Source organism: Ornithorhynchus anatinus, chromosome 8, assembly GCF_004115215.2.
Source record: "Ornithorhynchus anatinus isolate Pmale09 chromosome 8, mOrnAna1.pri.v4, whole genome shotgun sequence".
Taxonomy (NCBI): domain Eukaryota; kingdom Metazoa; phylum Chordata; class Mammalia; order Monotremata; family Ornithorhynchidae; genus Ornithorhynchus; species Ornithorhynchus anatinus.
Window position 1 is genome coordinate 45042295 of NC_041735.1, and position 12910 is coordinate 45055204.

A 12910-nucleotide genomic window follows, 5' to 3' on the forward strand; every position below is an offset into this window, starting at 1 on the left:
TGAAACCCACTATATATCACAGTCAAAATTCTGAAATGGAATTGAATTGCTGTCGTTGAAAACAGCAGGCATCCTGTTACCTCTTAAGTAACAAATCCTAGCATGACCTTTTGAATTGAGAAAAGTGTAACCATTCTTGGCTAACCCAGTAGCTCAGCAGATAGTGTAATATATTATTCTTCTGGATCCTGTGGTCTAATGTTTCCCGTTAACTCTGTCGATGAATCCATGTCTTGTAAGATCTTGAATGTGAATAGAAACTCAGCAATCGTAGCCTTTGAAAATGTGGTTTTTGATAGGGAAATGATCCATGTGTCATTGGTTTATTAACCAGCAAAAGGAATATACGTTATGTCCGTATTAGAACAATGACTTGAGCTGCTGTTCATGATATTTTTGGAAAGAGAGAAACTGGATGAACAGCTCAATAAAAATATTGGACATGGCACCCCCAAAATCACTGTTTCATTTTTGTTTTTAAAAACAAAGATTTTCTTTGTATTTTAAGTTTGCTTTCTAAAAGCATTCTCTTGTACGTGCGTTTAGTTTTCAGGGTATCTATTGCAGTCAATTTTAAAGGTCACAACTTGTAAGTGTGATATTTATAAATGGGGTCCCTTTCTATTTAATGATCAGGCACCTGTTTAAATGCATATCAACATTTGAAGTTTTCATTTCAGAAAAGTGGAAGTAGAAAAAGAAGGCATTTGCAAATATTTTCCCAGAAGATCAAATGATATAATAATGGTGGTACTTTATTCATTCATTTGTGTTTATTGAGTGCTTACTTTGTCAGAGCACTGTACTAAGCACTTGGGAAAGTGTAATACTGCAGTAAAGAGAGAGCCCTTGCCCTCAGTGAGCTCACAGTCTTTTCAAGTGCTGACTAGGGTCCAAGCTCTGTACTAATCGCTGGGGTAGACACAACACAATCAGTTCAGATGCAGTCTCCATCCCACATAAGGCTCATATTCTAAGGAGAAGATAGAACGGGCATATAATCCTCATTTTACAGATGAGGAAATTGAGGCACAGGGAAGTTAAATGACTTACACAAGAGTACAAAGCAGGCAAGTCTATTACCTGCTATTGATGCCTGTCTACTTGTTTTGTCTGTCTCCCCCTTCTAGACTGAGAGCCCGTTGTTGGGAAGGGATTTTCTCTGTCGCCGAATTGTACTTTCCAAGTGCTTAGTACAGTGCTCTGCACACAGTAAGCGCTCAATAAATATGATTGAATGAATGAATAGTAGAACCAGGGTTAGAACTCAGGTCGCACGGCTGTCTCCTGTGTTCTATCCACTAGGCCATGTTGAGGTTTTTGGTACCTTTGGTACTTTTTGTACCTTTGGTACAGGGGAATCGTGGTTCAGTGGAAAGAGCACAGGCTTTGGAGTCAGAGGTCATGAGTTCAAATCCCCGATCGGCCACTTGTCAGCTGTGTGACTTTGGGCAAGTCACTTAACTTCTCTGTGCCTCAGTGACCTCATCTGTAAAATGGGGATTAAGACTGTGAGCCCCACGTGGGACAACCTGATTCCCCCGTGTCTACCCCAGTGCTTAGAACAGTGCTCGGCACATAGTTAGCGCTTAACAAATACCAACGTTATTATTAGCATTTGGAAACCTCTGATGTTTCTATATCTAATATCACAGAAGAATCCTCATTTAAACAATCAAAGCTGTGACCCAAAGCAAACTTCTACATCTGTAATCCTGGTAGTAAACCATATACAGATATACCCTGAACTGGGACCATCCCATGTCCTTCATTATTTGCTGATTGATTTCAGCACACCTACACCCTGCCTGCCCTGCCCTCCCCCAACCAAGTGGCATCCAGTCACTGCTGGTTTTGTCCTAACCCTTGTATATTGTTGTACTTTCCCAAGAGCTTAGTATAGTGCTCTGCACACACTAAGTGCTCAGTACGATTTAAGATTTAAGGAATGAATGAGCTCTTCTCCACCCTCCTTTGTTCCCAGCCGGTTTTCTGCACCTCCCCATCTTCTCAGTACCCCTCCCATCCTCTGTGCTTCATTCAGACTTGATTCACAGAGAAAGTTGCTGCTCCACCATAGCCATTACCATCCCCTCCTCGACTTGTATGTAGCCCACCTCCACATACCCGTTGAGGACGAAAGATTGAGAGTCAGCATAGACTGCTTCCCCCCTACCCGCCCATCCTACCTTGGTCGGCCCTTCCCAGCTCCTCCTTGTCCACAATTTAAGGCATCACAGGGAAGTGGGGCTACAAGCCTAGTTAACTGGGGCAGTAATAACTCTGGTGAAAGTTCAAGCAAAGAAGAAATGTACCAGAGCATGGGAAGCGAGGGGAGTGAGGGCGTAAACCAGGGGAAATAAGAACATGGTGGTGGGAGGGGCGGGACAGAGAGAAAAACTTCTTTGGAACAAGGGAAGAAGGCTGCAGAGAAGGATTTAAAATGCAGTTTGTACTTAGGCAGAGGGCTCGGCCTTAGCATCGGGTTCTGGTATGAATCCTTATTAATTGCATTTAAATCTTTAGGAAAACTTACCCCACTATAGAACTGCTCGAGATACAGCTACATTTTTGAGGAATGTAACTTAGCTGTAGGGTGAAGTACAATTGCGTTTTAAAAACTCAGGGGAAAGAAGCAGGACATTTTCTAAGTGGGGATTTAGCTTTTGGAGTTTTCTTCCCACATAGTTCAATTACCTTGGGTTGGTTGGATTTGTGTTTAGGGAGTGCTTTATTGTTTGGGAGAGAGTAAATTAAGACCTAGAAAGTATCATTTAATATTACATTCTTTGTATATGAACCTAGAGGTTCAGTGGACACACTTGAAAAATAAAAGTGCTAACAGTGACTTAATGGGATTTAAGCTAATATGGCTTAATTGTATTACTCAAACCCAAAGTGCCTTTCTTTCCCCTTATTATCTCCCTCTGTGAAGCCCTTCTACTTCCATCTGGTTGCCACAGAATATAAAACAGAAATAGCAATTAGCATAAACAATTGTTATTTGAAAAAATATTGATTGGATAAAAAGAGGACCAGTTTGAGGGTTCAATATTTTGATGTAAAAGAAGAGCTTATTTTAGCAGAGGACATTTTAACTGAGTTAATATATCACATCCAGTGGGAAACATACTGTCAAGCCGTGAGTAAAGTGATAACCTGGTTCATATCCTAAGTGAATGCATTAAAAATGAGTTATTCTGTAGATTTTACTCTCATATTTCATAACATCGTTATACGAGGTATCGATATGAAGGAGTGATACTCTTAGATGTATGGTTAGGGTTTTTGTGGTTTGCATATAGCCATAAAATTGGTTTGTGAAATTGGCATTTTCATTTACCAAAACACATACAGTAGGAACCAAACCTCCTGAGGCAACTTCGAACAAGACCAAAACCAACCCCTGGTTCTTATGAGGTGTGGATCAGGACCCACATCCAGGAATTATTGAAGTTAGACGGAAGGAGTTTGCAAGGCCGCTCCTTTCGCCTGGCTTTTGTCTTCCCAACTTTCACCACGCTTTCACATCTCTCAGTTTGCAGTTGCATGTGCTGACGCGTTCTGGGATTTTGTATCACTTACTCATGAGCAGCACATTGCCTGAAATGTTAAGTGAGCATTCAGAGGGTTTTCACCGTTCAGCGAAGGAGGCTTACTCACTCAAAAGTGCAGGGCCCAATGTTAAAAATGAGTGCCAGATTTCTTCTCCTACTGTACATCATTAGTCTGGGGCGTATGATGTTACAATCTGCACCGTGTCAGTAGTGGTAACGAAAGTGACTAAGATAGTTCTGGGAAATCTTCAGAAATTGTTATGTAAGTATATGTACTCAAGCGAACAATTTCAGGAATAAGATCCTGTACCTGATCTTTGATGTTTTTCTTTATAAAAGCCTATAGAAATGTATGCTCAGAATGAATACCAAAATAGTTCAGTCAGACTACCAGGGCAGAAGTGTAGATGAGAAACAAGTAATAGTCTTAAACTGATCTTTTCCTCTCCATCAATAATTTGTGAAGGAAGTCAAAGTTCTTCAAATGAATAATTGCTACATAAATCAGCCAGCCTCATCATCACGTTAGTTGTTAAGTTTTCTAAGGTGTTAAATGTTACCTTGGGAAAAATGGATTTACTGTGCTTCAGTACCATGATTTAATGATTACTGATTGTTAAAAAAAAAAAATAACTTGTACAATAGCAAACTGAATTCATTCAGTTTTTTGTTTTCTGTCTTTGCTGCTGGATAAGCAGGTGAACTAAATCACAAATTTTTTGGCACTTTTTTTTTTAAATGAGGCAATCTTTTTCTGTTACCATTCCTAAATTACATGGAAACATTATATTTGGTATGTAATGACTATAGTTTTCATTTATTTCTACTATTACATATATTTATTTTGTCTTACATTTTGAATCTGTTTTACTCATTTAAATTCCTTTGTATTATCATTTATTCCAGATATCCCTGTGGTAGTGTGTGTGGGTCCCTCTCCAGTTGTCCTAGCTAATTGGATTGTACTAAATTATAAGTAAAACAATATCCAGGGATAATTCAAAGCCTCATCCAAACTGCTTAAATATTGTTGCCACATGAACTGGTAAATGAAGTAGTGCTGTAGATTGTAAGCTCGCTTTGGGCAGGGAGTGTGTCTGGTATATTGTTATAATATACTCTCCCCAGCTTTTAGTACAGTGCTCTGCACACAGTAAGCGCTTAAAAAATACAAGTGCCTGACTGCTTCAGGTTCACCTATTGAGACAAATTTACAAGGTTACGAAGAGAAGGATTCTATTTATAATCACATTAAACATTGTATTCACATAATTAATATGAATTATTCATTATTAATACCTTGGTGTGCATTAAGGAACTACGTAGGTAGGATGACAAAACTCCCATTTTTCACTGAACCTCCCTGTCAGGTATTGAATGAATTGTAGTTTTTTTGATAGAAGTTTTACAGGTTTGTGTCGGATATAAAATATGTGTCTTTTAACAAACATGCATAAAAGAAAATGGACTTTCAAGAATTTCCATTTCAATTCTTGAATTTTCATTCAGTGGTAGTGAGTGACTGTTGAGTGCCAAGCACTATACTCTGAGCTTGGGGAAAATACTTATTCCATGATCTCAAAGTGCTTCCGTGCTAATTGAAAGGCCATTTTTGCAATATTCTCAAATATTTTGAACAGTAAGAGATATTGCAAAGTGTTACTTAGGGAAATGTTTTCTTTGGTATGAATCACAGGGGATTTAAAAGTAGGTAATGGATATTCATGAAAGAAAATGCTACTAAATTTAACATTTCTGATTTTTTTTTTTAAGAATTCAAAAAGAACTAGCAGAAATTACATTGGACCCTCCTCCAAACTGTAGGTAAGTTAAAATGGAATTTATTCTTCTGGATTTTTGCTGAAGACATTTCTTGATCAATCTAGAGTTCCATTTTGGTTGTTTTTGCGGAATACCTAATGAGAAAGGAAATGAAGTTGTAATTATGTTTTGACATAAAAGATTGTAAAAATTCAGTTTGTGTGCAGAGATGTAGAATGTTTTACAAGTGTGGTCATGGAGATAGAGAGAAGTTCTTAAAAGAGAATGTGGCTGTCCTAAGGATATAAGATATTGGAATTGTAAGATTTGATACCTGTTCTTTAATGGAGAAGATGTTGGGTTTATACATTTTTGTGAAAATATTTTGGAATTGTATTTTTTGGAAAACTAGAGTAGAATATTTGATTTTGTTATTAGGTCACTGGAAAAGCTAATGAAAGTATTGAAGCAGTCATATTTTGTTTATGTTCTGCCTTTAGTTCAGGTCATGACAGAATAAGAATGGGAGATGTGATGCAGTGAAGTTTGATTTAAAGCAGTTCTTGTTTAAGACCACATACTCTCAGTTTTTTGACCAGTGTTTGCATACACTGAGTGAGAGAAAACTGTCTTGAAATGAGTAATGATTGCAGGGAGGCAGAAGGGAAAATAAAACTTTTGCTAAAATAGACTCACTTAGGTCTGATATAAGTAGTTTGCAGATGATGTTTGTTTCTATTTTGATATGTTGTTAGTGTTGGAACTCAATGAGTGTTGAGATGTGATAGTTTAAGCAGTTCCCATGAAACCTCTTCTTGGGAGGTAAGCCTCCAAAACTTCAAATAGGTAGAGTTGGTTCATTCTTTAATAATAAACACATTCTTTATTATACAGAAATTGTATGTTTTTGATTTCTCCTGGTTTTCTAGTGAATGTGTTTTACTGTCCCAAGCAATTTCAGTAAGTATCGAGAGAGGTTTTTTTTTTTTTTTACTACTGACCATTGATTCTGTGTGTAAGAAAATGTTTTTCTAAGGCTTGGTATGATTGTGAGATCTTAGGGTCTAGTGCCAGTACTTATATATGAAAGCCTTAAACAGTAAATAGATCTGGCAGTAATAGTTTTCAAAGAGTTTTTCAGTCAGGATGAAGACTGCTTTGCTAGATGAATTGTTAAGTTAAATTGCTAAGCTGTTCTGTCAAACGTGTGGCTGAGTTTTCAGTCACATCAAAGCTGTTTCAAATGGCAGATCTTTTCTTAGGTGTTGATGACTGATGCCTATTAGTGGATTGATTTAGTGAGGTAAATATGACATTGACTGTTATGAAAGAATTCACAACAGGAGGATTGTTTGAATTGAATCACTCAAATGCTGGGCCTTAGAGTTATTAGAAGAGAAGTATTTAATTTATCACTATTCCCCTAACAAAGCAGTGGCCTCAACACATTAAATATTGCTTTGTATAGTAAAAAAAGTGAGCATTAACAGACTTAATAGAAGATTAAAAAAAAAAACGTAAATATGAAATATATAACTGAGGATTTACTCTCTTCTGATGGATGACTTTGATGACAAAATAATAGAGCAATCTGTTGTACAATAGAGATTGTTTGGCAAAGCAAAATAAATATATTTGACTACATAAGACTAGTTCTTCAGTCTGGCATTTGAGAAATAGAATCTAGCCCACGTCATCTTGTTTGGTAGACTACCAGGAACAATTTATAAGCAATTTGGTTTTCTTTTCGAAAAGCCCAAGTTCAGTTTAACATAGCCTAAATAGTTTTCATTTGCACTATAGACTATGAGCTCCCTCTAGGCTATGAACTCGTTGTGGGCAGGAATGTGTTTATTTGTTGTTACATTGTACTCTCTTAAGCATTTGTTACAGTGCTTTGCACACAGTAAGCACTCAATAAATACAATTGAATGAATGATTATAGTTACAAATTTTTATTTCAGTATCTGGTGTAAGCAATTTGGTGTAAATGGTGGTTTATTATTGAATAAAATTGTTTTGAAGTAAATTTTGATTCTCCTAAAAGTTCATTCCAAAGCCATTTAAGCCATATCCACTTTAAATGGTACCATCCTTGAAGCGAAATAGTCTCTTAGTATTTGCGAAGGCTTGGAATACAGCAAACCCCACAAACGTCCTGAAACTGCAAATATCATCTGCCCCTGATGACAGTAGCTCTTAAAGCACTACAAATTTTATCCTACCACTCTGCCTGGCTTTTTAATGGGTGGTGGCCAACCGCTAAAAAGTGAAAACAAACAAGCCAATGGACTACTGTCTACCATTCACTTTTATGAAATAGTCAATGCCTTATTGTAATTTATTCAATCAGTGGTATTTATTGTGCTCTTAATATGTACAGAGCACTGTACTAAGTGCCTGGCAAAGCAAAATAGAACAGCGTTAGCAGACCTGTTCCCTGTCCATAATGAGTTGACAGTCTAGAAGGGAAGACAGATATTAATCCGAATAAACAAGTAATCTAAAATATGTAATTTAAAGGTATGTCCATTATACCTTATATATATATATTATACATTATATTTAATGCCTTATTTCAATTTGTGTTCATTTGTCATTTTCCTAGCTAGAAGTTATTTCTAAAAGAAGGAATTATTTCTAACATGGGTAGGTTTTTATCTTAACGTATATATGGCTTAGAATAGTCTTCCACACTGTAAAGTCCTTGTGGGCAGGGAGTGGGTCCAAGAGCTCTGTTGAATTCTACTCTTTCTGTAAAGGTGTGATGTGATGTTCCTTGTCTCGATGTTGGTGGATAGATTGAGTTGGAGACTCCCTTTGCTCTAAAGAGATTTGCTTTTCTTGGCTTTTGATGTGAAATCTGGCACTTAGGTCATGCTGTTGGGAGGAGTTTTAACCCTTTAAGGTAACAAGGGGACCGCTTCGTCTATAACAGAAGTGTTCCTCCAAGTATGCGGCAATTTTCTCAATGATTCTCTAGATGTCTGCCTTACTACGCTTGCCAAATTGCTTAAATTACTTTCACAAAATAAACTTAGGCACTAGAGGAATTATGTTCTACCCGTTCCTTGTTGACTGATTATCTATCTCATGCCACTTAACTACACTGCAGATTTATGTTACAGGGATTACTTTGCTCTTTGGATAATTTGGCGTCAAATTTGTGGTTGTCTACACAGGCACTTTTGTTTTCTAATGAAAATGTGGTTAATGTATTTGGAATGAAATTTGGTGTTCATTTTCAGTTAGCCTTATTTTTGGCAAAGGATGACAATCTCTTAATTCCTTGATTTATTACAGCTTACATTAATTTTATATATGTGTGGTTCTTCAGTGTTTAAAGAGATGTGTTTTTGGAAAGCTGAAAATATGTGAAAGGAAATCTGTGTGTATCTACTTAATAAGAAATTTTAGAGTTAATGCTTGAAGACTTAGAAGATCACAAAGGCATATCTGGTTTAAAGAAATCCCTTCTTCCACTCTTTATGTACCTACACAAAAAATTCCTGAACTGTGGCCTGGGATAATATCATCTGACAAAAGTTATGAAAATACTTTTTCATTTATACAAATATGAATTCTAGAAAGATCGGTACAGTAAAAGAAACAAGCTATTAGGTCTGATTTCCTTCCCTTTTCTCTAGCCAAAGATCTCAGTGCGAATGTACATTCTTAAAATTGGGAATTAAGAATAAAATAAACCTGGATTTTTTTTGAAAAACCTCATTTTAAGGAGGAAACTTTTTATCCTATTCACACGTGATCTAGTAACGATAAAAATATTTAGAGCAAACCAGTGTGGTGATGTTTAAAATGCCATACGAGGATATGTTATTTGATTTCTCCTTCCATGTTCTTTGAGCTATTGCCTTGAGAAGCTTTATAAATTTTTAATTGGCTCACCATATTTTTTTGTATATTTTCAGTACTGTGCACTTTTTGCACTTTTTCATCCTCAGCATTTACTTTTGAGCAACTCCAATTTTTTTTAAGAATTGTTTTGTCAAAAAGATCACACATAATACTTGCAGCTAAAAAACCTTAAATGGATCAGAACTCTGGGCCTGGCTTGGATCCAGTTTGAGCCAGTAGGTGTAGGACTCATTCACAGTGTGACAGGCATTTTTCTTTGGCTAAAATCTGCAGTGTAATACTCATCTGGAGAAGGAGGGTAGGATGGGGTAAAATAAGAGGAGTGACTTGAATGGGACAGGGATTTTTGGCCTAAGGCTTTATTTCTAGTGCAGGGTCTCTCCACTTAGTGTATTTAAATAGCCAACTAATGTAAGCAGGGAAGACCTCAAAGGCAATGAGTCAGTTGTCTTCTGGGAAATAGTTAAGGCTCAGAATCAGCATTATCTGTAAATGTATTCTGCATATAAAAAACCTTTTGTATGCATTCCACAGTGCTACACCGCTGTCCAGCTGTCCACTCAAGTCATTCAGTGTATTTATTGAGTGCTTACTGTGTGCAGAGCACTGTACTAAGCACTTGAAACTCTTGGGTGAATACAGTATAACAATACAACAGACACAACTGGTAGAGCGAGCTAGTGTGAGTGGTCGCACACATAACCGAGGCTCATCTCTTCTTAGTGGTGGAAGTCCCGGAGCTCACTAGTGACAGGCGAGTCCATTGTTTCAAAGTTTATGTAGTCCCCTAAGGTACATTCTGCCTGGGTTCTGGCAACAATCAATGTCAGAACACACACCCTATGAACAGCACTGCAAGCAACCACATGACTAACCAGAAGCAGAACCAAGCAAAAAGTACTGCTTTTGGATAGACCACCAGCCTGTGAGTAAGGAGGTCATGGGTTCTAATTCCAGCTCCACCACTTGGCTGCTGTGTGACCTTGGGCAAGTCACTTCACTTCCTCAGTGTCTTAAATACTTCATCTGTAAAATGGGGATTGAGTCTGTGAGCCCCGCGTGGGGTAAGAGACTGTCTAACCCAATTTGCTTGTTTCCACCCTAGCTCTTAGAACAGTGCTTGGCACGTAGTAAGTGCTTAACAAATACCATAATTATTATTATTTCTAAATAGAAAGCTACCCTGAATGACCAACAGTGCCTGAGTGGTATGTGTTAGTTGGAATAGTATTTGTTAACGATTGTATCTGTTAAGTGCTTTTATGTGCCAAGGACTTTTCTAAGTGCTGGGATAGATAAAAGGTTCTCAGGTTGTCCCACGTGGTGTTCACAGTCTTAATCCCCATTTTACAGATGAGGTAACTGAAGCACAGAGATGTTAAGTGACTTGCCCACAGTCACATAGCTGACAAGTGGCAGAAGTGCTTACTATATGCAGACCATGCTACCAAGCCCAGGAAAGAATAAACAAGTTGGAATTAGAAACGATCCCTGGCCCTTAAAAGGCTCAAGAGACTAAGAATATAAAAGATGAGTGGAGACTGGAGACTGTCACATTCTGAGCTATGAAACAACACCAAAGCAGCATAAAAAATGAGGACAAGTACCCAGAATAAAACGAAAAGTCAGTAGGATTCTGTGGATAGAGGAAAAGTATTTCAGGCTTATCAAGAATCGGAGTCTAGGGCACAACTGTAGCCACAATGGCCACATCCTATCTCTGGCCTGGAATGCCCTCCCTCCTCAAATCTGCCAATTACTCTTGCCCCCTGCAAAGCCCTACTGAAGGCTCACCTTTTCCAAGAGGCCTTCCCAGACTAAGCTCCCTTTTCCTCGGCTCCCCCTCCCCTCTGCGTTGCCCCGACTCTTTTCCTTTGCTCTTCCCCCCCCGCCTCGCCCCTCAGCACTTGTGTATATATTTGTCTTTCTATAATTCTACTTATTTATATTGATGCCTGTTTACTGTTTTGATGTGTATATACAATTCTATTTGTATTGATGACTGTTTACTTGTTTTGATGTCTGTCTCCCCCCTTCTAGACTGTTAGCCCGGCGTGGGCAGGGATTGTCTCTCTTTGTTGCTGAATTGTACTATCCAAATGCTTTGTACACTGCTCTGCACACAGTAAGAGCTCAATTAATATGATTGAATGAATAAATAAGGTATGCCTTTTAAGCTTAAAATAAGGCTTATCTCTTTCCAACTGAGGTGGTGGAAGGCAGGGCATGATGGAGCCTCTTCGATAGCAAGAGGAGATCCAATTCCCGTTTCCAGGAACGCGGTGTTTTTGTCCGGTAGGCAGGGCACTGAGAGCGTCCTGCTGCAGCTTAAATTCCAGTGGCCCTTTTGTGCACAGAGCATGTCGTCGGGAACAGGGTTCCTAGTTTGGACTGTGGAAATGCTCGAGACTGGTTGCTTCACATTGACTGAAGTGATGTGTGAAGTAGATTAGTACTGAGCAACATATGCTGGCAAAACACCAAAGTATGAAGCTTGTTGGTTTGTGGCTAGCCATGAACAATATTCAAAAACTCTTTTGCACTAACACCTAATGTTTTATAGTATTAACCAAATTTTGGTGAGAAAATGTATGAACAGGCATGGAGGAAACAAAGGAAGGAGAAAAGGAATAGAAATAAAGGACAAGTGTAAGAAGAATGGTAAGAGGCCTAAACTTAATTTGGTCATTTCAACAGTTAGCGTTAGGTAGACTATATACGGAGTCTGTTTCATAAGCATTTTTATGTGTAACCTGATTTATAGATGTGTTTAGGGAAGACTAGGACTAAAGAAGTATTGTTTTTCTATTTTGTTTTTCTAGATATATACACTATATATATATATGTATTATGTGTGTCTATAAAATATTAGAACACTAGATTTTCACTTTTGATTTTTATTTCTATTTTATAATAAATGAATATAATTTGGGTGGAGTATGATTTTCTTTGTCTAGCTAGCAAGTCAGTCTCTTACTGCAGTTACTTTTGGCTGCTGGGATCCCATTTTTTTTTTTTTTTACAAAATTGTAGTAGAGAATTTCAGGAAATATATTGAGAAGGATCATCTAAAATATTTTCCCACCCTTAGATTATTGTATTCATCACTTAAGCTTTTGCCATGCTTACCAAAGGGGCTGGAGACCGTTTTCTTCTCCTCATACTATATATAGTTTGAATTGCCATAGAAGCAGCTTGGCCTAGTGGATAGAGCATGGGCCGGGAAGTCAGAAGGACCTAAGTTCATTCATTCAATAGTATTTATTGAGCACTTACTATGTGCAGAGCACTGTACTAAGCACTTGGAATGTACAATTTGGCAACAGATAGAGACAATCCCTGCTCAATGACAGGCTCACAGTCTAAACTGGGGAGACAGCAAGCAAGAGGGAACAAAGCAAAAACAAGACATCATTAAGATAAATAGAAACAAGGAGATGTACACCTTATTAACAAAATAAATAGGGTAATAAAATAAGCAAATGAGCACAGTGCTGGGGGGAGGGGAAGGGGAAAGACCAGAGAGTGGGGGGAGAGGGGAGGGGAAGGGGAGCTCAGTCTAGGAAGGCCTCCTGGAGGAGGTGAGCTTTCAGTAGGGCTTTGAAGAGAGGAAGAGAGTGAGTTTGGCAGATGTGAGGAGGGAGGGCATTCCAGGACAGCGGTAAGACGTGGACCAGGTGTCGACAGGATAGTCGTGAGCGGGGGACCATGAGGAG

General features: G+C 38.1%; 1 protein-coding gene across 2 annotated transcripts in view; it reads left to right on the forward strand.

Moving 5' to 3' along the window:
• LOC100077839 (ubiquitin-conjugating enzyme E2 E2) overlaps window positions 1–12910 on the forward strand; it is a 298628-nt gene that overhangs the window by 9299 nt on the left and 276419 nt on the right. For both annotated transcript variants that reach the window (XM_029071336.1, XM_029071337.1), the window contains exon 3: window positions 5331–5381. In XM_029071336.1, the coding sequence (XP_028927169.1) occupies window positions 5331–5381 (51 nt within the window). The remainder of the gene's footprint in view (window positions 1–5330; window positions 5382–12910) is intronic.